The sequence below is a fragment of the Syzygium oleosum genome, unplaced genomic scaffold (genome assembly GCF_021117445.2).
Source record: "Syzygium oleosum isolate NSW1041296 unplaced genomic scaffold, Sole_v2.1 Sole_v2.12, whole genome shotgun sequence".
Taxonomy (NCBI): domain Eukaryota; kingdom Viridiplantae; phylum Streptophyta; class Magnoliopsida; order Myrtales; family Myrtaceae; genus Syzygium; species Syzygium oleosum.
Window position 1 is genome coordinate 3,012,820 of NW_026607496.1, and position 24,282 is coordinate 3,037,101.

General features: G+C 40.8%; 1 protein-coding gene and 1 pseudogene across 1 annotated transcript; both read right to left on the minus strand.

Moving 5' to 3' along the window:
* Positions 1 to 217: 217 nt before the first annotated feature.
* On the minus strand, positions 218 to 6,571 carry LOC115685123 (MACPF domain-containing protein CAD1-like). Its single transcript, XM_030610144.2, has 7 exons — positions 6,287 to 6,571; positions 4,909 to 5,147; positions 4,645 to 4,840; positions 4,470 to 4,547; positions 2,215 to 2,398; positions 1,916 to 2,079; positions 218 to 1,136 (listed from the first exon to the last, which is right to left on the minus strand). Exons 1-7 carry the CDS (start codon positions 6,542 to 6,544, stop codon positions 498 to 500), a joined length of 1,758 nt encoding a protein of 585 aa, XP_030466004.1. The 5' UTR covers positions 6,545 to 6,571; the 3' UTR covers positions 218 to 497.
* Positions 6,572 to 19,927: 13,356 nt separating this feature from the next.
* On the minus strand, positions 19,928 to 22,085 carry LOC115685105 (protein DETOXIFICATION 53-like; annotated as a pseudogene).
* Positions 22,086 to 24,282: the final 2,197 nt, after the last annotated feature.

Below are 24,282 nucleotides of genomic sequence, written 5' to 3' on the forward strand. Positions count from 1 at the left end.
AGTTTGATCCCTTTCTTTTAGCATCTTTTCAAAACCATTCCAGACTTGTTTCTTTTGCCTTTTACCCTTCCATGATACTTCTTATGACCAGTTAACTCAGCCATCACTGAAAGCTGATAGCACCTAAACAAAACTGATCATCTAAAAGGATATATAACAAAAGAAGAGTCTTTAAGTGCAATAGGATCGACGGACGAAATAGCATGAGTGGTTGAAGTGGTAAAAAAACTGCATGGTGACAATAAATGAGACTTCAGATACGTGTATCTACAACTTGGGAAACTCCACTCGTCAAGGGTACATTAGCCCCGTTCCAAAACAGGAAAACACAATTCCCCATCAAAATTGGATAAACAATACATGCTCAAGACCACCCATTAAACAACTTTGAACTGCAATGTTTCCCCACACATGAACACTATTGCATTTCTACTACAATCGCCGATCCCACCTAACTAAATTCGGCACTGGAAACGAAAGAGGCACATTCACAAGTTTCAATAATTTAACAAGGAGTACTTCACCCTCAAAACAATCTTTCCCTTCTCCACTCCCAGCTTTCCACCAGTAACTATCCAATGACCTGGGGGGTCTTGTGGTCCCTTGCTCATTTCTGACATATCGACAAACTTTGCCAACTTGTTGTCACCGGAAGGGTGTTCGCTTGAACCTGAATGGGAGTCACCAGAGTTGGTGCTGCTTCCATTGTTACAAGCTTTCCTTGACATGTCATGTGGTGAATGGTCCCACAGTGATCTTCGAATTGTGCAACCAGGTAGCCGAGAATACAAAAGCTTCATGTATAGAACATTTCTTGACCCAAAATCCCACACTCCAAGTTGAGCTCCGGTGACAATGTAGATACCAGAAAGATCACCTGTGAAGTTCTCTGGATTTTCAATTGGTGCTGTACTAACATGTGAAAAGTTCTTCCATTTGACTGGCTCGAACCATCGACTATCTTGTTCCTCTGGCCCCTGCCACTTGGGAGCACCAATTGCGACATGTGCATCCCAGTATGGCTGAATAATCTTTGGAAGAGATGCAAAGTGTCGAAGCTGTATACATAGCCTATTCTGCTTGCTTCCTTCCAGACGTAACCGCAGGCCTGTGACAGGTTTCCTTCCGACTGATACCTGCACGTTTGTTGAGTGAATCTCAGCAGTACTTCATTTACAAGCTTACTGTTAGTCCAAAAAATGAAAGGGCCACTCAACATCGGTATGATTAGTCACCAAAAATATCCTAGGTTTCACCATTAAATCAATATAAAGCTTGATTGGCCCACCAAAACAAGAAATTACATTATTTAAAGCAAGCCAAGGCAAGTGATGCACTGCATTACTTCATCAATATATATCAGGGGACAACTGAATTTCACCATGATGCCATTTGATTTAATTTTTTAAATTAGCTATGGCTCTCAATATCATACAACAACAGCCCACACTAACTCTTTCTATCATGAAAAGGACCTCCTAACTCTATATTCTGAGCATAGAGAGTTGTTCATACACTTGCTTGATAGCATGCGACAAAATTAGTCATTATCAGAAATCACGCCATGCCTGGTACCCATGTAATTGCATGAGTTTGACCGTTAAGAAACCCAAGAGGTTTACTGATTGATAGTTACACAATTTACTCGTAGTCGCAGACTCAATCAACCCTTAATGGTATAGGCTGTTGAAGGTATATTAAATACATACAAGAGAGAAGGTTCAAGAGAAGGTTCAACAGCTTGATCATTTTGTTCGTGACTACAAAGCGCAAAATACTGCAACCAACAGTATCAAGGCTCAAGTGCACGCGTCCATGCATGACTCTCTCTGAATGGTGACGTGTTTTGCTCCTTATAGCACTACGGATTTTTCATTCTATGCAGATATAGGAAAAATAGCATAGCTGCCAATACCTGCTCTTGGCTGACGTAAAGTTTCTGCCCCATTATACTAAATTGCAAAGATGGACAAACAGGTTCTTTTCTTTGGGGACCCAGAATTTTGTCCTGGACAGGAGCCCATATCTGTGGAATCTGGAACTCTAGAAAGTACCTCAGCTCTTCAATCTGTGGCTTGTCTGCAGAAGTGAAAAGAGAGAGTTCATGTGTGCTCAAAGAAGAAACTAGTGTACTAGAAAGAAGAATTTCGTGTCATCTCCAAAGCCATCAATAGAAGAATTTTGAGTCATCTCCAAAGCAATCAATCTCCTCACATTCAAGATAGAGATCAATAGCTCGAGTCAAATGCTCCTTTCCAGTTATTCCATCAACAAGAGCTGTAATTGTAGAAAAGGTCATCTCGATGATATCAGGAGAAGACTGCACCGTTTTTGCCCACCGAATATGATTTTGCTCTAAATCATCTCCACCCCTTCTCCGGAATATCACTGTAACATCCTTCAATAGTAATATAAAAAAAAAAAAACTTTCAGTTCACGGCATGACAAATAACAAAATAGCATCCGTGCAGTCACCCACATGGAATTAATATTACAATTTCCAACAATTATGACGAGAAAAAGGTCACCATTCTCCAAGTGGTTGTCACATTTATAAACAAAGACTCTGTAATTTTAATTTGCAGTTATCTGTTCTATAAAACACCATCACCAATACAAATTGGAGAGTTTAACATCAGTGCAAGTTGGATGGTACAAATTGGAGGATTCAACATCAGTATAAGTTGGATGGTTCAGCATTGAGTGGCCCATAAATATTAACTAATTCAACTGACAAAAGGGAGGGCCAAGGGCTCTAATTTTCAAACATGCTAAATGCCTTCTCTTCCTGGAACCAAGAACTATTAGTTGGTTGTCTTATATTATAATATTGGTCAACACAGTATGTGAATCAATGACAAAAAGTGGAAAGCATCAATTAATTAATTCTTTTATGATAAATAAGATTTCATTAAGAAGGTACCAAGGGAGTACCGTCCCCGTACAAAACAGCTTCAGACAGAAGCCACCGATATACAAAATTATGCACAAAAGACTGTTTCAATCATTTCCAAATAACTAGATGTATGAAATTGAACTTTCCTGCTATACTGAAATTGAAAAGTGTACAATCAATTATCCCCAAAAGTCCTCTTGTGCCTTATGTAGAAAGCTAATCTCTAACACCGTTTCTCCGTTGTTTTTCTTCCAACAATTGGCCCCCCAGCTCTTGTTTCTTACTAGTGCGCACACACCGTAACTATGATTTATATATTTATTCCTCAAGATGTAATTATCACCCACATCACTTTCAGTCTATCACTCCGAAAAAAGCATCTGCCATCGCATTCACAACAAAATGAAAATGAGATTTTAAGACGCAAACGCAAATTTTTTCATATGATTAACAGGACAGAAAATAAAACAATTCTAAGTTGTGCCCCAGTGCAACAAGGATGCTGGCTAAGGTCATCATGTAATAAGAGTAAAGCTTGAGAACTCATTAATCTGAAATATACCGTCACACAGTTATCAGCTCGTGTATTACAACTAAGGCGCCAAACAGAAAGAACTTCCCCTCACCGCAACATATCTCAAGTATCCACATCTCAAGTCCTCTTATGTAGATATAACGGATTCATTCTTTGTTTTATCGAACTTTAAGTTGTAGCACAAAGAATTGGAATCTAGATTCCACATCCTTCACAGAAGTGATCTGAAGTTTTATCGGCATGCTTAAATTCTGTTCCACCTACAAGCTTATAGACTGACAAACTAGAGTCCGTCTCGATACAGGTTTATTGGGATTACTGCACTGCACTGAATATAATAGGATCCTTGTTTTCTAGAATTATTGAGATCTTTAGTGAAGACCCTTCAAAAAGAAGGTTAATAAAATAAGAGTAACTGTCATAAAGCTGTAGCCCTGTTGGGCTCTAGCGCAAGCTTTGGTATCTGTGTGGACTGCTTCCAGTTCTTTCTGGTTTATGGCAAATATCACAAAAATAAGACAACTAAGACAAACAAGATCAAGATCTCGCAGAGTTTAGATTATTTCCTAAGAAAGTACATGATATCGGAACAAAAATCACCAAAGAGTCCTCCAAGAAGATCAATTTCAAAAGTCAAGCAAACCGGCACTCTATCTGAGAAAGAGCATAATTATGGGAGGCAGAAATTGGCTGCAAGCAAATTAGATTCAAAACTAGTCATCATGTCAACAGCAACTAAAAATCCTCGAGGTAACTTTATGCCCATTACATAATAGGCATTCTTAATCTAGAAGCTAGAAACTGAAGAACAGAGAAAACATATCAATTACTTCCACAACTGTTTCAATTCAAACTCTTGCTACCGTCTTTCCTAGGAAGGCATCATAGAAAATTTCTGCCGAAATGGGCAAAAATAGAGAGACTTTATTTCACAAATAAATCTCGGTACCAACTAAGCAGAATAAGACAAAAAGGAGGCACTTAGGTTCCGTGTCACATAAGCATTCCATCGGAAGAAATAATTAGAAGGTTACTTACTTCTTTACCAGATAGAAATGGTGCCCCCGTAGGCTGAGGGTATACTCCCTGGCTATAGAATAAGTGAGGATCTGCACCCTGTTGAGTTTAAGACAGGTCAACAAGAAATAGTACTGTGAATGATCAAATACACAGAACTATGATATAAGAAAATGAGGAAATAGTTGGCACTAGCCTTGTCCTTAATTTTATTTTGACCTGAACTTGCATGACTCTCTGTGTCAGAGAATCGCTGGTTTCCAATTTCCTGGACATAATTCTTAATTTCCGTAGTTGTCAGAGGCGATGACTGATGTTGTTTGACATAAATCACATCTTTCCCACCGATTGTCACAGAAGTAATCACATGTGTCCCAAAGTTCTCAATGAAGCTGCCAAAATATTAAAAACGATCAACACTAATGACATCAGAATAATAGTTAGAAAATCCAAACGTTACCTTGCTAAGGAGGGTGGGTCCCATGAAGAGGGAACTGCGTGCTTCACGTTTTCTTGCAACACTAAAGGATATTTGCTAATTTCGACCTTAGCAAGCGGGATATAGAACCCATCTGTGGAGAGGGTCTTTGTCGCCGCTGCATCAATATGCTTTGAGCCAGTAAAGCTAAATGCAGCATTGAAGCTCCCTAAAGGAGGGCTTCCTGATAGATTCACCTTTCTATTGAAGAATTCCACCATCTGCACCCACTCATCCAAACACATGGTACAACAATTGAATGAGCACAAATTGGAAGTAAAAATCACTATATATCTTAACAGATAATTGAACAAATTCCGATCATATAGTCCGCACCTCGTAAGCAAAGTAAATTTGAAGATTCTCTCCCTCGCTGTTCTTTCATTAAGGTTTTGAGCAATCCATTAATCTAGTAAGAAATCCAATTTGTGGATGATTGGATGGGGCTCTAGCTACAGATGATTTGCTTCTCCAAAGTCTTCCTTTATCAATTTTTTTTTTCAAATTCTTTATGTTCTCCCAAATGAAATATGATAATAAATTCTATCTTTCTAAAGGTTTGGATTTCATTGACTCGTTATTTGATCTTATCAGTTTCTGACCAATCTAAGGAGATTTTAACCACCTCATACTGCTAGCTCAACACATGGACAAGTGACATATCACAAAGTTGCCAGATTGCCAAAACTGAAAGAAGCAAACACAAATAATAACATAAACGCAGACTTTGTTTCAGTAAATGAATTTTTGCATATCCAACACTCTATTTCAAGAAAATTCTGTAGCCTGAGGAATACTCTTCCTTATTTTCTAATATTTGTCAATCATATGCCTAATAAGGTTGTTGTTAAAGATGTGCTGAAGCCACTCTAATCAATTAACAAAAATGAGCCAGCATTGTATAGCAGTAGCTCATTATCTAACAAAGAGCATCGTCGTACGAAAAATGGAAGATGGAAATGAAATGGCATGAATGTCAGTACAGGCACCGAATACTTAGTATAGGTTCACTCCCAATCGATTTTCTTAGCAAATTAGAAGAATTTGGAAATATCAACTAACCCAGTAGTACTAGTGGCAGAAACATCTGTTGGTCCACCATCACAAGCACATTGCCGCAACAGTTTCTTCCCTTAAACTTTCTAGTTCTCAATTCACAATCCCTAAGTGGGGCACACCTTATGAAACTTACTCCAACATGACAAGCAATAAAAGGCCCCTTTCGATTTGATAGCTAGAGGAAAGAAATTAAGCACCAACGGCAAGACAACACAAGCCAAGCCCTTTACTAGCAAGAGAAAAATGGCTCAAAATCTGACCACGCACAACCCGAGAAACTAAACAATCATCACTCCCATACCTCATCGTAGGTGTGAATCCCAGATTGCTGGCGCCCCCAAGACTCCTGAGAGACACTGACGTCCCTGGAAACACTGGGCACCACCAGATCATCGTACAGCCGGAGATCCCGGGCGTGCTCCTCGTCGACCTGCACCACCCTAGACCCCGCGACCCCCTTGCAATACAGCAGCCTCGTGTCGAAATTCACGTCGAACCCCCGGCCCAGCGCCTGCACCGCGTTCGCCGCGGTGTGCGAGGCTGCCGGATTATCTCCCATCGCTCATCCCCCAGTAAAAACCCACCCCGACCCCTCTCCGATTCCGGCCCCAATCGAGACGCGCGCGCGCACCCCACCCACCCCCCTCCCCAACCCCGGGGAGCTCAGCTCAATCCCGGAACCCTAGGAGACCCTCCTCGACCCACCCTCCACAGCGTCGAGGGTCTCGCGAGCGGCGCGACGAGCTCCTCCGGATCTCGAACGGCAGCCCATTGATGGGAAGAAGATGAGCTGCGAACCTGCCTGCGATCTCTCTCTCTCCGTCCCTCCCTCTCTCTCTCTAGAATGCGGGAGCTTTCTCTCTCATCCCTTTCCTGCTGTTTATATCGTCCGCAGCACGGGGGGGGGGGCATTGACTTCAATGACTCGTCAGTCTCCCCCGAAAATTTTCTCGCGTTTTCTCGCCCCCTTTTCTCGCTCCCTCTTTTTCCCGGAAAATCGCCGGGGTCAGCGCTCCCCTCCCCCCTCCCCCGCGCGCGCGGGGGCGGATCTGAGCCGTTGGATCTCTCGAGCGGCCCGGATGGAATTCTGCTCGAGGTGTGGGGGCGCGGTCATCGCGTCGTTGCGCTCGTGAAAGTGAGAGGGAGTTTTGCTTTTGGAAATTCCGACCTTAGTCAATGTTTTTCCTCGGATTGCTTCTGCGTTGGGGCAGACCGATTGGGATGTTGGACGTGTCGATGTTATCGATCCCCATTTGACTCTTTCTTTTTTTTTCTTGTGGGGGGTCTCCCGCTTCCGAATTTCCTAAACTGCCCCTAGCACGGCGGGGATGCGATGAATTTCTCGTGACCGGTCGGTCGCTTGTGAGTTGTAAATTAGCTGCTCGATTCCCGCGATGCATAGCCACCCCGATTATATTGTGGACATACGTATCGGGTCTTCAATGCTCGTGTGTATCGAGAGGAGCGGAGTTGAATGGTGAAAGACGTCGTATTGGCTCTTTTAGTGGATTTTTTTACTTGGGATTGAGATCTTCTGAGCTTAATTAGGGGTAATTTTGCGTGGCGGATATACCTCCTCGAAAGATTTGCTAGTTAGGAATCAGAGTTATAAGGGCCTCAGTTCGCCGACATCGCCCTGAGAATACCCTAAATTTATCTGATCGGTCTCGCATTTTGGAGGAAATCGCACCCACACCAAAACCCCCAAAAACTCATTCACTCCCTCCTCCCTTCCCTTTTCGCCTACGGCCCAGCGCCGACCACGTCCCTATCGTCGCTTGCCATCGCAACACCGACTTTTTCCACCACCAGCCTCAGTGAGGACCGCTCGATGCGAGACTCGCTCTCGCCGCCCAAGGTTCGAACCCCTTTAGCAGTGGCTAAAAGGCCGGAGTGGCATTTCCGAGAGATTGGGACTCCTTCAATTACCACCAATTTTCTCCGGCGAATGTCAAAGTTCCTTTTATGTTTTCTTTCTCTCATTTTTTTTTTTGGTAACCGAGGATCCGCCACCATTCCCCGGGGACGAGCTCGCACAGGTAATCTGGGCGCCTATACCTCGGGGGAGACTAGCTCAGCAACCCACCGCCAAGGCCCTCCATTTAAATTACGGAACCGAGCAGGAATTCGAATCCAGAACCTCTCTGATAGAATGAAAGCGCTCACCAACTCGGCCATGCGCAGGTGGGTTCTTTCTCTCATTGTTCATGTCTCCCTTTTCCAAATATAGTGACATTGTCAGTAACTTTGCAAGATAAGAATGAGAAATTATATGTTCATGAAAAAAAAAGGGTATAAGAAATTAACCTTTTATAGTAGAATACAAGTTTGTACCTATTAGTAATTATTAGTTTTTTTTAATGCATTTAGTAGCTTTAAAATGTTGAAACGTAAGTTCAAATCTATACGTATTGAGTTTATGTGCATTAATGATGCATTGATTAAGCTAATTTGAACTAATGACGACCGAAATCATGATTCTTTGAACTTTGGTGACATTCGACCCACGTAGGCTTACATCTACAGAGGTAAAGTTGAATCATTGACCAGTTTTTGCTTCCGTTTGGCGTTTTCTTTCCCTCATGTGACGTTTTGAGACCTTCTTTCCGTTCTCTCCACACCGTAAATAAACCGATAAAAGAGCAAACGTTCATAACGAAGTTAAAAAATTTCACCTTTTCTTCCTCTTCCACGTGCTACTTTGTTGCTTCAATTATCTTTGTGGCACTAATAGTTGTCCCTGGCATTTCCTTCCTGATTTATAAGGTTTCACGGTAGAACATGTCTCGAGTTTGAATCGATAAAGAAAACTCGATCTAAGCAGGTTTTCCAGTTTGAGGTATTCCTTAATTTGAGTGGATTTTCTAAAATGGGCCCCTTATTTTGGATACAAATATACATAGGACATGGAATTTTACTCCGTTATTACACACTAGAGTTAACAAGAGTAGTGTTAGGGTTTTCTTTCTAAGTGATTTTCGAGAGAATTGTGAGATAAGACTTATATAGTGACACTTTGGACTGAACCACTTGAATCTCTGGTGTCCTCATCTTTCATTGGTTTTTGTCGTAATTTCGTTTGTTCGCCTAAGATTTAAATTGCGGATTCGTTAACTTCCGCATCATTTCTGAACATTTCATTTTACAGATTCTATGATCTATTCATTCAATGATACGGCTCGCAACCTTGTCAAAAAGAAGCACAAGGTTGGAAAACTTTCATAAAAAAACTAATTTGATGAAAATAGTATGGGAGCTTTTCTCTCTTGATTTAGTTCTAGATCTAGGAGTTGTAATGAATAAGTACTCCGTTTCCAATTTCAATGGTGTTCACAGCAGCTCCAGTGTTAGATATGTGCTCGTTCAATATGTTTTTGTTACAAGCTTTGGCGTCGTGCACTTGCTAAAGGGCTTGCTCTCGCTGAATTTGTTGAACATGTTTTTGTTGTCTTTGTACGGTTATGGTGTTGGGGACACCGAACCTAGTTGCACACCGTCGAAAGATTAAGCTGGAGCTACAGATGGAGACATGGCTTGTGCTTATCGTTGATGATGCGATCCGATAATCAACCGCTGATCCTTTTGCTTAGAGTCACATATCTAATCTCGAAGGACAAGCATGTATTTACCTTTGCCATGCTCTGATGATATACCTTGATTTCTAGATTTTGGTTTGTTTTATAACTCTATGGGCTTGCTTTGTTGTGGTGATTTCTGGAATTTCCTATAGATCATTTCATGTATTATTTTGGTCTTGAATGAAAATTTCCTTTGACCAAAAAGAAAAACTTAATCCATTCTCTTTCTCAACTATTCATATATGCTTATAACATGTTTTTTACGTTGTTCGACTCTTGTCTCGTGTTTCACTCTCACCCAAGATAACCAAATCCATGCCACAAGACTTGGCTAAGGACTCAATGGCCTTACACACCCACCCAAGAGATTAGCTTTCAAAGATCACCCTTGGACACGAGTTTTGGGAGGAATGGATGCTTCACTAATAAAAAAAACTTGAGGATTCAAAGGATGATTACAAATGACTGTAGTACACTTATTTATAGTGTCTTTACTACTACTAATACATGAATGCAAGACCCAGTTACTCACCCTCTAGATACATCCTAATTCAATATATTACATTTATAAAGGTTCATCTCCTCCCTTGAATATATTTTGACTAATCCTAATACATGAACTAATCATATACTTCAAGAGAATGTACTTGGAATTTACTTACTCTTTACTCTTTCTTGTCTAGCACATACATTGTACTTGTTCGCACATTCACATCCCGTTTACATTGTGCATCCTACACGTGCACAACTCTTGATCAGCCCGTGCCAAGTTCATAGCACCTAGTTGATGCGGGTCGTAGCATTCTCCCCCGCCAATATTTAAAATGCCCTCATTTTGGAAACTTGATACTTGTAAAAAGCCTTTTTGAATTACCATATCCACTCCAAGGGCTTCCATGAAATGTCACCTTCCGTTCCTCCCTACCACTTGACATGTTACTCAAGCCTAGTCGGCTTATCCTTCTCCCACAACCACCAATTTGGTTAGGATTTGCTCCATATGGTTGTCATACTTGTCGTGTTGTGTATCGATGGATAGTTGATGGTCCTCCTTGCAACTCGGATCGGTATCATCGAAATGGTGAATTCCGAGGTTAAATCACAAAATCTCCCACTTAAATAACTTTGAAGGTCATGTTTGTCACTTACGGGTATTGCCTTATGATGAACATGAAATGGATTGTTGCGTGAAGATTACTAAAACAAAAGAAATCTTCATATTGGTTCTATCAGTGGAAAGAAGTAACTTTTTCACATTTTTTTCTTACTAAAATAACTACTAGTTCTTCATGTGATAAAGTAGCTTCAAATTAGAAAAAAACAATTTTCGACCTATCAATGTTCAGTAAGTTTGCAATGATAGTAGGACCTTTTCACATAACATAATAAGTCTAACCCCATGTTTTGGAAAAAGTTTAACCATTGTTGCATACGAAAGGATTTTCAAATTCCAATCTTAGTCAATATTTTCTAGGAAGGAAATCACAACAACCTGCGAACATCCAAGTGAATTAGCTCTGCAATTTCCATATTTTCTCTAACAACTACTGAATTGCACTTTTCGCTGTTGATCTATGTCACATCACCTGCATACATTAGTTTGTTAGCAACATAACCATACAACATATTCTTTTCACTTGGAACCTTCAAGCTTATCTTATTAATGTCCCCAAACGTATATGCCACAACTTAGGCTCTCGAACATATGCATTTGACGTCTCGCAACGGAATTTGTCACTATTTCACCTTGAAGCTCATACAGGCCACTGTGCTTGATTCCTCTTACTATCACCAAACACCTCGAATGACATTTAAAACTCCACTTGTTGAAATATATCGACACCCAACCGAAAACATGACACTCAAAAAAATTAGATTCTTCTTCAATTTTGGAATGCGCCTTACTCCAGTTAATATCCTCACGATATCATCATGTTTTCTAATTCTAACATCGCAAACACCTACAACATCGCACTCAGTGTTGTTCCCTAACTACACTTTACTACTATCCATGCATTAATAAGTAGTAAATCAGTTCATATTTGGTGTAGCATGAAACGAATAATTATAATCCATTATCCATCTGTCAATTAATGAATTCTTAGTGATAGACAAGACATAATCAGCACTATCTGAATTACTGTCAACTACAGTTACAACATCTTCTACACACTCAAATTTAATTCCCTTACCTTTCTCGTTTTTTAGCTTAAGACAATCCTTTCTAAGATGTCCCTCCTTGTCGTAACTACAACAAACAGCACAACTAGTCCTAGACTGACTGTGTCTGTTGAGGTTTATATTACTCTTGTTAACACGTGTACTAGTTCTTCTTCTACTTTCACCTACTAAAGCAGTAGACACAAGTTCACCAAATTCTCTTTTACGGATATTGTTGGGGCTAATAATACAACCTAGAGGGGAGGTGAATATGTTGTTTTAGTAAAATCTAACGATTTTGCGGAAATCGGGAGCAACTATAAAAATCCAGTCGAGCGAATATTTCAAGTATAGCAAAGTGCTTGTGTGCTAGAATATATAAAAGTGAGATAAACAAGAGCACACAACAATTTATAGTGGTTCGGCTTTTATCAAATAACCTTTATCCACTGTCCACACTAATAGCTACAAGTCGGGTTGTATATCACTAGTAATATACAAGACAAGTTATAATCAGTAGGCATTAATACTATCAGATGATAGATTACATTATCAGGACTCAAGTGCTATTATCACTCTTGTACACTTAATCTTTCTCACGATTATAAGATAGCAAGAACATAGCAGTAAACATCTCAAGAGAACGAAAAAAAAATCAGCTTAAAGTATAGTGTTGAACTTTTTTAATTTTCTTTATATTGCTCGTCTAACCTCTTGTTTTCAATGATTTTCTCTTATATAGATATCTTCAATCTTCCTGTTAGAGATGGTCCAGAGAAGCAGGTAGCAGTTAGGTTTGTGACGTTCAACTATTCACAAGCTGAACTCCCCATAGTCATTTTTCTTGAACATTAGCTAGCTTTCCCAAAATAGGTTATGTTGCTGCTGTCCCGTCGTTGATAGCTTTGACATAACTGCAAAGGATGTTTCCCTCTTCTGATGTGCGTATCCAGTTGGCAACGGCTATATTTGGTTTCTCTAATGAACATCCTTAGATGGTCGTTGTACCAACAAAACCAATTACATGATATCTTTAGCATTGACATAAACATCATCGTCATCATCGTCATCATTATTATGGAAGTAAGCGATTAAACAATAAAATAGACAAAATAAGAAAATAAATTGGACACTAGATTTACATGGTTCGGTCAATGCAACCAACGTCCAAGGGGAGAGCAGTAAAGAATTCCACTATAGATTAAGCGATACAATAGAAATTACAACCCACTCGAGTCACTTAAACACCTTTAATGTGTTCTCAGTCCCCAATTACAATTAATAACTCACGGAGTATTTAGTCATACAATTTATCGCGAAATAATCTCTCAATCTCACAAAGGAATTCATAAATTTTATCACAAGATTTTATCGGGTTCAACATTCTCGAATTTCTTCAGGGTGTAATTCACAATAAGTCACCCCTTGGATGCTTTTTATAGCGAAGAAACTTCTTATATGTATAGGCAAGAGCATAATCCAAAATAGGAAACTTACTCTAACTAGGAAACAATTCAAATAGGCAACATACTTAAATTAAAAAACTTTCCTTTTCAGGCTCAATATAATAAATCTCTCGTAACTAGCTACTTACATATAACTACCCAATTCCTATAAAGCATAATTACCCAACTAGATTGTGGACATGTGTAGCTTGTGCTTTTAACGTTAGTAATATGAAGAGGAACATTATTGAATAGTAAATACGTGATGTGGCCTCTTTCAATAAATTTTGAGATAGGGATTTTCTAAGTTTAATTAGGGGTGACTATATATGTTGAATGTATCTCTTTATATTATTGGCAAATTTGCAACCAAATTTGCAACCAGGTGTAGGGGTGATCGACTCCCGCGTAGATTGGTTTTTGGCCTTGAACCGGAAATTGACCCTATGACTCTCGGTTCCAAAAGATTGATTGAGAGCCAAACCAATCGATTCTGGAACCGCCAAATCCTAAACTGACCTTTTTTTGTGTAAAGAAAATTCAAATTCTCATATTAAAATATATAAGTTACATTATTTCACTATATATATTTAAGTGGTTATGTTGTTGATGCTAAAGACCATTGTTTGATTCTCGATGGATGAAGAATTATTCTTCTTTCTAAAAGAGACTTCAAAGTTGGTGTAGAATCGATTCAACCTAGGAGCCTACCGGTTCGATCCATATCCCAAATTGAACCGAACTCGGTGCTCAACTTTAACCGACTTATGAGGATCCAAATTCATCGATATTATCAATGGATACCCATGAGCTTATCAAATTGACCTCGCATTTTGGAACAATCACACCCACACCAACCAAAATCCCAAAACCTCATTGACTTCCTCCCCCGCTTCTTGCCTAGTCCCCGCACTCACTCAGGTCTCTAATATCGCCTGCCATCACCACACCCATTTATTCCACCACCGGCTTTCTCGAGGACCACCCATTGCGAGGCTTGCACTCACAACCCAAGCTCTGAACCCCTTTTAACAGAGACGACAATGGCTAGAGTGACATTACTAAGAGATCGCGGTGGCTTCATTTACTACCAAATTTCTCTAATAAGCCTGTCAAACGAATAGGTCGGGTCGGATTTGAGTTTGGTCGAAAATGTATAATCCAAATTGACTCATTTTCATGCAAAGCAAATTTAGCAATCTATACCCGACTTGACTTGGACCTGACCCATACTTGACCCAATATGAACTTCAATTATTGACAATTTTCTCGATAAATTGTTGCCCCTAAAGTATGGGCAACTCAATGGACCCACTCATTGAGTGGGTAAGGGAGCTAGGCTGCTTGGGTTGAATCGTGGGTTAAAAGTTCTCGTGGCACCAGTGTAACGTGGGGATGTGAGTAAGCACCGCGCTGATGGATAAGAAAACCTACATGGACAAGTTCAATGGTTGACTTATGGACAGAGGTGTGAAGGTGGTTGTGAGGTGAAAAGGGGGTGGATCTTGTGCAATGCCCTCGCTCTCATGAGCCGGTTCATTTCCTGGCATTGAAAATTCAAAGATCCTCGATTATTGAAAGTTGTCTAAACAACACATACTCAAAATTGCAGTTTCCCAAACTCAAAAGATGACTTTGTTTGCTTACAGCCCTTGCTTCCTATCTTACAACAGAGGGCGAAGAAAGTACGAGTGATTAAAGAAAAAGTTCCTCATCAAACAATCTGTAACAATTTACCAACCAAATTATTAGCTACTTTTTAGACCTTGCACAATGTTGCAGCATGAAGCCCTTAGACTGAAGCCTCAATCTCAGCTTATAAATGTCATTGATTAAAGGCTTCTTTACTCCATAATCACATTGTCCTGAAATCATTAATAGCCACATCAACTCCGGCCATTATAGCTTTCGTGTCTTAATCCATTCATCGCTCACCAAACCCTTAACATAAACCCTGAAACATTCACTAGTCGCGAATGATGATAATGAAGATGATGGAGTAGAGGAAGAGCAACCAACCTGGAACTGCTTGTGATAAAAGCTGTCGTAGTTTGGCCATTCTTCTTCGGTGGCGGAAAACCTCCGTTCGTGAATCCGACGGTCCAAATCCTCCATCTCCCTCCTTTGAAACTTCGCCTTGCACTACTCACAATCTTGTGATCTTGGATGTACCTCTCCATCCTCTAGCATTGGAGTAGTCGCCAACTATCGACCATCCTCGTAGTCAAATCTGACCAAGATGGTGTCATCCGCAAGTACTAGAGGAGAACTCGATGCTGAGGGATGGGAAGAGGAGAGAGAAATGTTTGGGAAGAGGAGAGAGAAATGTTTATCGCTTCCTGCATTTGGAGTTGGAAGGCATAGTTGGTATTAGAGTCTTGAGAGAGAAGAGAGGAGCGAATATAGGGACTTGAGACATGTTTTCTATGCTATTTTGATTAAGTGGACTGAAAGTAGGTTTATAACAAACCCACAACAACCTATTTTTATTGGGTTTTTTCCTTTGAAACCTATCATGACCTATATTTAAAATTTGAGATGACTCATATATGACCCACTTCAATAAATTTGAGTTAAAATATGGATTTATGATCCATTATGACTAGGAGTGATCCGTTCTAAGGTGAATCAATTCACATCCTAAACTTGGAACCTACCCAGCCAAGTTGATTCCCAATTTGTGGAACCAAGAACCGACATTGTAAATCTTAAAACTATACCGACCGATCAGTCACTATTCCGGTCCAGTTCCAAAGTCTACTTGAAATTGGCCGAGTGTTGTAAGTTCGCAAATATCCAATACTAAATAATATTTTGGGTGTCATCAATACATCTATTTCAATCATTTGCAAATTGGCTACTTGTAGAGGCTAACCACCATCCCAAAATGGAAATCAAAGCTCTTGAAAGACAATGTGAAGGAATTCCACTGAAATTTTGCTCTGTGGAGCATGGGCATGTCAGTTTCTTTTCCATCAGCGAAGTGGAGCTTCCTATCCTACCCTCATAAATGGTTGCGTGTGGCCACATGAAGAATCCCCATAGAAACATTATGTGAACTGTACACAACGGAAACTTAAGCAAGATGCAATTTGCATTGGTTACATACTCAAAGAAAATCTACTTCAAATCCTAGCCACCTACTCCTAGTTCCCATGGTTGTGATAATAGTAATATAGGTTACATGATTATATTATTTACCCATACGATGGCACCATGTGCATGAGCTATCTCTACTATTTTCCGGAAGGCACCAAGGTTAAGAGCATTTTTCCATCAAAGCTCCACAACAGAGAATATTCTCATAAGAAAAAATGATATCAAGTCAGGAGCAAGTCCCACATAAATGAACCAGTAGTTCTTGGACCGAACAAATCCTGCATAAAAAAAAGAAGTAAACTGGCCAGTTATGTCAGTCCACTCGGTCCGATTCCTTACAAGGAATCGAGAATCGGACTAGTTATTGCCGATTCCAAATTTGTGGAACTGAAAGGAACCAGTTCCTATGGAAACCACCTAGAACCAGCCGGTTCAGTTCTATTCCCGGATAGAACCAGGACTAGTGCTCACCCCTAATTTTGACAGCCCTACTTTGCAAGATAAGAATGAGATATTACATTTGTATAAAAAAATTATAAGAAATTAGGCGAAGTAAGTTTTTCGTACTATAACCATTTATAGTAGCAAAATAAGTGTGTACCTACTAGTAATAAGTTTTTCATGTATTTAGTAGCTTTGGAAGATTAAAAGTAAGCTCAAATCTTATATATTTGTATATATAATTGGGTTTTGTGCATTTAAACGGTTTTTTTTTCCCAACTCTTTTATCAACTTTGGCAATTAAATATACTCATTGAGTTTATGAGTTAATGATGTATGGATTCAGCTAATTTATGCAATGGAATTAGGAAATGCCCTTGATTTCGCGCACTCTCGTCAACGCATTAGAAGTACAAATTTGGTCTATTTAGAGAGAATAATAAGTTTAAATTACTCCAAGATAAGAAACATTTCTATTTAATTTTGAAAAGCATTAAAGATTTAAGGAGTCATTTAATGTTATCTTAACAACAATTGTAATATTATTTTATCTATTAATTATTGTGCATGTTGTCATGAACGCGACTCAGTTCATGCAACAAGACAATCTTTCACAGCGTGTCGCTCGCTCCTTGATATGTGTTTCCCATCCCCTTTTCTCTCGTGTTTCATTCTCACACAAGACAACCAAGTCATGCCACTAGGTGATGCGGTTGCGGGGGCGTGCGAGTGTTTTTTGAGTAATATCAAAGAAAGTACGGATAGATCAGAGTGTATGGGGATGGAAGTCGATAGATAAACATAAATACAAGATAGAATAAGATCACCACCAAGGCTTAAAGAACGCACGACCAATCGAGGTAGAAGATCGGGATTGACAAAGTTCACCACCAAAGCTTAAAGGCTAAGCCACCTGTCACGGATAAAGGACTTCGAGATAAGATAAGCTCACCATCAAAGCCTAAAGGAGAACCATCAGTCGATGATAAAATGCTTCTTGGCTCACCACCAAAGAATAATCCACTCTTAAAGGATAAAGAAACCGGGATGGGAGTTATGAACTCTTTAAAGATATTCACTCACACAGAGAAAAATCTCATATAATCTCAAAATTCAAGTCCATTGTAAGACCATAAATTATAGAGATATTGATAAATAAAAGAGAAGACTCTTCGAATTCTCAGAAACCGAACAAACTCTTGAAGGAATCACCTAATTATGACTCTTAACAGCAACACTACAATAAAGACTCATAAAAAGCTATGAATTAAGAGACCTAAATGCATTTGACTAATTATTAGATGCATTAAAACTTGATACGACTCTAAATTCGTGCACTAGTCTTGGATGTTGAACAGTCATTGTAAACGGTCATCAAATAGTAATAGAAATTGACCAGAACAACCTTTGTTAGGTAATTGATTCGAAGCCTTGGAATCGACAACAAGCTTGTATATCGGCAACGAGGTGACCAATTGGTGTCCACGAAATCAATAACTGATCCATCGAATCGATAATCTCTTTGCATAATTGACAACTTCAATCTTGAATACAACTTATTAAGTTGTAGCTGAAATTGGTCTTTGCTTGCATAAATAACAAGCATGTTGGTTTGATCGACGAGACAAGAATTGAACTTGAGAGTTGATCAATGGAGCCCAATGCTCCCGCATCACTTGAGGTGAGTAATGGAATTGGACCAAACCGGCTGATTCTAGGCAATTCTTGCGGGAATCAGTCGAGTTCCCAGTTCCTAAAATTAGAAACCGGTGATTATCGGTCTGGTTCTCGGTTCCAGGTGTAGACTGAACCACTCAAACTAATACTTTTTTTTATTAGCAAGTTAATGGTACTTGATCATATATTATCACAGCTTTAGCATCTTTTCACAGACAATTTCATTGATTAAAGATCTAAAACACTAAATAACACTTGCAATCTTGTAGGGTTAAGAAAAAAAGATATCATCGCCGGTTCCTAGACTCGTTAGGGAATAAACCGAACTGGTTCCAGGATCAAGTGGGCCAATTCCCAGTTCTACAAACTGGAAACTGTCCCTTCTAGTCCGGTTCCAGAGTGAGAACTAACTTGCCTTAAAACTGATCACCCCGACACATCACTAGGCTCGGCTAAGGACTCAATGACATCATACATCACCCAAGAGAGTAGCTGTCCAAGATCACTCTTGCACACAAGTTTGGAATAAAAGGAATGGTTCATTAATCGAAGGAATCAATGATTCAAATGATAATTAGAAATGACTCTAGCATACCTATTTACACTGTCAGTGCTACTAATAAATGAATGCTAGAACTAGATATTCACATTCTAGATGCTTCTTAATCGAATGTATTACATTTAACAAGATTCATACCCTTCCGTTGAACACATTTTGGCTAATAGTAATACATGAACCAACCACAAACTTCGAGAGAATATACTTAGACTTTACGTGCTCTTTACTCATTCATGTCTAACTTGTATATTTCACTTGTCCACGCATGCACATCCTGCCTGCATCTTACGTCTAGCTCGCGTGCACTATATTCGCTCAGCTCTCAATTAGCCCATGCCAAGCTCATGGCACCTAGTTGGTTCGGGTGGTGATATTCTCCTCGCCTATTTATGAAAATCCCTCGTTTCGAGAAGCTCGATACTTGTCAATAGCCTTCTTGAATTGCCACATCCGCTCTGCAGATTTCCATGAACTGTTACCTTCGTATTTACTTATTGATGAGGTACTCAATCCTAGTTGGCTCAACCTTCTCCGGCAACCAACTTTTGGTAAGGATTTCCTCTGCATCCTTGTCAAACTCATCGTGTTGTGTACTGTGTAGAGTGCTAGATGGTCCTTCTTGCGACTCACATCACTTGCCATTGAAATGGCAGATTTCGTGCTTGAATCACAAAATCTTCCGCTTAAGGTAACTGTGAAGGCCACGTCCGTCACTTATGGATATCGTCTTTTGGCGAACGTGCTATTACGTGTATTTTCGAAGATTAATAAGACATTTGACGTTAAAACCATAGTTGTGCTTCATTAGGTCGAGTATGTTTTAGTATTGGATATTCTGAAAACCTGATCAACATGCCACCTTTGGAAGATGGTCATTCCTTCCCAATAGAACATAACCTATAAATGAATGAGGTAGATTAAAACGATCTAGGTATCTTCCAACTTCTAAAGACAATGATCCAATGGGCTCAGAGGCCATGTTACTATGTACCAAGATAATTCTTGAAAATCTTGTCAACAATCTTGTTTTTATGTTTTTTTTTTCTTTTGTTGCAATTTAATCGCTGATTAGAGAGCATGCCAGACTCTAAATCATTCTGGTCTCCAGCATCCTGGACCATGGTTAGCTCCTCGGGCCTCTTGACTTGATGCTTCCAATCCGTCTGAATCAATGTGTAAGTCATCAAGCACACACAAGAGATCTGGGACGCCAGTAGGCCGAACCACAGCCCGCAGAACCCAAGCTTGAATTAGAACGTCGTGAGCACCGTGATGGGCAATCCGACCAAGTAGAATGAGAACAGGTTTATGCGGGCCCCGATGTTGGGCCGAGCCGTCCCCGTTAGGACCTCGCAAGATGCGGTTTGAGGGGAGTTCCTGAGATCACAAAGGCTAAGGATCGGTAGTGCCGTGGAGACTAATTTGAGGACCTGTGGATCGTCTGTGTAGATCCGTCCCCACACTGACCGGATGGCAATCATGAAGATGAGGGCGGTGAGCCCGAAGGCGACCGCTGCGGCAATCCCGATGATAGATATGAGTTGGCCTTGGGACAGGTGGCTAGCACCTAGGGTCTGCCCACTGCACGCGGACAGGCCCGAGCTGAGTGCGAATAGGAACGTGTACAATAACCCGGTCATTTGAATCAATATTCCCATCGCTACGACCGAGGCCTTGGGGTTGCTGACCAGGCCGCAGAGGAAGAGCATGATCTCGTACCACCACCACTCGAGGCACACCAAGGGGGTGTTTCGGCCTCGAAAGCCCCTTGGGGAAATGCTGAACCGTTTGCCAAGCATTAGCAATGAGCTATCGGCCGAAAGCCAGCATTGAGAATGCTCAAAGCCCAAAGTTGGTCCGAACCAGTTTTGGGCTTCAAATGCTGAAACAAACTTTTTTGCCCCCAAACTATCCAAACTTATTCTGGTTTATTCCGGTTTTACCCCTCTTATTACTCTTCATCTTTTGCGCGAGGGCAGCCGGCGAGGGCGAGCGACATCGAATCGGGCTGGTGAGGTCGCACTACCCAGGCGAGGCCGCCTAAGGTCGTGCGACCGCTCAGGCGCCGCTGGCTTGGGTCGTGCAACTCCAGGCGGGTCGTGCGACCCTTGCTGAAGGTGGTCGCACGGTCTCGGGCGACGGCCGCCGGTGCTAGATCTAGCTTGCCGGCGGCCATAGGCCTTCGCTGGCTTTGGCGAAGGGTAGGGTAAGTTTTTTTTTTAATAAAAAAGAAAATTCCCAAAGCCCTTTGAAAAAAAATTTGCCAAACACTACTTGGGCCAAAGTAGCTTCGCAAAGGATTTTTTACTAAACGCCATTTGTATTTCTCTAAGGGGCTTTAACCTGAAGGTATTTGCATTCCCCCAAGTCTCATTTGCAAAGTTGAACCAAACGGGCCCTAAGACACAGCTCGACAAGGCCAGGGCCAGGAGCGGCCGCCGCCCTTGGAGGATCGACGGGAGTCCGGCCCTGTGCCACGACTTCGGGGTTGTGTTTGATATAGCCAGGCAAATGAGCAAGCCGAGGTTGAGGTTAATGGTATTCCAACCAAGGGCGAGAGACACACCTTTCACACCGAGGCCCAAGTAGACCACCAGGAAGTAGTTGATGGGCAAGTGCAGGATCACTGACCGGACATAGCCTATTGTGAGGGGTGTGGTCACACCCTGAGTCCTTAGAAAAATTCTCAAGAAAAATTCTCAATGGATGGAGGCAAGCCTAGGCAAAGAGCTCAAGGATTGAGAATACCATATATACTTGGGCAATGTGGGTGATCTCTGGGTCCTGGCCGAGCCAGGCAAAGATTGACTCCATGTGCAGCCAGAGGGCCAAGATAGGGACGTACACAAGGAGCATCAGGCCCAGGGTCTTCTGGTACGTCTAGCTCATGACCGACCACCGCTTGGCCCCAAAGGCCTAGGCGCAAATTGGGTCCATGCCTATTGCAAGGCCCTTCAGGATTGAGTTGCCGGTGATGTTGCTGAAGCCGAGGGCTAGGGACCCGCCGGCTAGCTCCTCCTTGCCGAGGTGGCTCAGGAAGAGCATGGAAATCACTAACCTCGAGAAAATGAGCAGTGTGGTCATCACAATCGAGCACGCAATCTTCATGAGCGACTGTAATCCCTCTAGCAGCGTGGTCATCACAATCGGGAACTTTGACGAAGTTCCATCACTACCATAGGGGCAAAAAAAAGGAGAACTTTTTCGGGGAAAGATTAAGGAAGAACTGAAGAAGTCTTTAGAGTAAGAAAAGAATAGAGCTGTCTCCTATAGCTCCATCTCTTTGAAATCTGCAGATGTTAGGGACAGAAAACATAAGCAGTACTTTATTTTATTTTTTTTTGGTCGTAAGAAGCAGTACTTCTTCTTGTTCTTTTTTGGCACAAAAAACAATATCATTAATAAGCGAAAAAAGACTAAAAAATAGAAGTAGAAAAAGATTTTTAACTGCACCGTTCCCCCTAGGGCATAGGTTGGTGGGATGCACGTGGATTCCAATTGGCTCCAAACCCACATGAAAATGACAGCTTCAAGAAATCAATCAAATCGAAACACTAGGAAGATACTTATGCCTACCCAATCTTAACTTTTACTCCTCCCAAAATGCCAAATAATTTCAATTTTTTCTTCCACTTTTTTCGTTTTTCAATTTCCCCATTTTCTCGCATGAATTTGGTCGAACCCAAGAATGTCATTGTCATTTGTCACACATCAAACAAAATTGGCAAAATCCAGGAGAGAGAGTTTTCTCTTTTGAAAGGAAAAAAGAAAAAAAGAAGAAGAAGATCATTCTTGATGCCCTATGAACGGCAGAAACCTCAAGAAAACAAATGAACCTCTTCATCGTACATGCAAGAACCAATGCAGAACTTCAAACACTTCCTCATCATTCCCCAAAAAAAAGAGAAGAAGAACAAGGAGAGATGGTAATATTACGTAAATAATTAGATGATCACCTGGTTCAAGGGAAGCTTTTGGAGAGCGGCAATGACCGGGAATCTACGCGAAAGCCCGTGCAAGAATCTGCCCTCTCTTGATTCTCTCATTGTTCCTTCTTCACTATCACTCTTACCGTCATTGCCGTCCTCTTCCTCTTCTTCCTCTTCTTCTTCTTCCCCTTCCTCCTTTACGCCATCAGAATGGTCACTGCTTATAGTTCCAGCAGATTCGCTAGTGGAGCACATGTTGTTTTCCCCCTCTAGGGCTAGCGCAAATGGACAGAGAGAGACGCTCACATAAAAAGAACCAAAACGGACTGGAAGGCAGAGGGGAATATAAATAATTCTGAATGCAGGTCAATATGACCGCTCAACAAAACCTGCAGAATTAACGCTTTAGATATGCTACTAGGAATAAAAATATAAGACACTGTACGTATAGCAACAATGAAACCGAAGTAATTTTTGTTTCTTCAAGCCACAGACAACATAAAAAACAGATAGCAAAAGACAAGGAGATGGAAAGAGAGCTTAGGAGTGCCACATGCAATGTGACCTTAGAGAGAGCCTCGGCAATGGAAAAATGGAAGAATCATGAAGGAGGAGGAGGAGGAGGCGGAGGGGGACGAAGAAGAAGAAGAAGAAGCGAGAAAAAAGAGGTGTGTTGCATTGGGAAGTGGAGACAACTGCAACAAAATTGCTTGGAACTTCGCATCCGTAAGGCCTCGATTTATAGACATCAATCAATGGAATAGTTACTTTTGGGCAAGTGCGAAGAAATTAGAATTCTTTTATGTCACATTTAATTTATACATGGTACGCGTCATGCTGATATATTATTGTGGACCGAATGTTTTCATCCAAATGTATGTACTAAGATTGGTGTTGTTTGGTTGGATGCGTGATACTACGATGCTAACGCAATGTGATATGGTTGTTACACAAAATTTGTCCAGACTGCTTTAACTTCTGGTGTGATTGGAAAGGCTTAAAGTGGGGTTGGGGATATGTCACAGAAAAATGAGTGAAGACAGAGAGCAAAACTGTGTTGCTTAACCCAAAAAGAAAGATAAACCCACTTCTAGTACTGCAATGGAGTTTTTAATATATGGGGAAAGCTCTCTGATGCACTCATAGTCTGGATTTTAACTCTGAACCAAGTATGGAGACTTTTGGTTGGGGTTGCTTTCAAGTCACAGTAAAACAAGCATATAGAAATCTGTTTGATGGAATTGGTCTGATACGACCACATTGTGTCACAAGGAGGAGGAAGCTTCAGTGTGAACCCATTTTGTTTTTGGCATGAATTCTTTCTTACTCTTTGAGGTTCAACACCTTCAGGGATTTTAGATATGTATATGTATATGTAATACATTTAGTTTCGTTCTTAAATGTACTTC

What these genes read in the sequence shown, in the direction of transcription:
- LOC115685123 (XM_030610144.2), bottom strand. Translation starts at nt 6,544, where the DNA reads ATGGGAGATAATCCGGCAGCCTCGCACACCGCGGCGAACGCGGTGCAG. An exon ending in GGATTCACACCTACGATGAG is followed by an intron (nt 5,148 to 6,286) that starts GTATGGGAGTGA and finishes GAGTGGGTGCAG; the next exon opens with ATGGTGGAATTCTTCAATAG. An exon ending in TTTACGTCAGCCAAGAGCAG is followed by an intron (nt 1,137 to 1,915) that starts GTATTGGCAGCT and finishes ACAAACGTGCAG; the next exon opens with GTATCAGTCGGAAGGAAACC.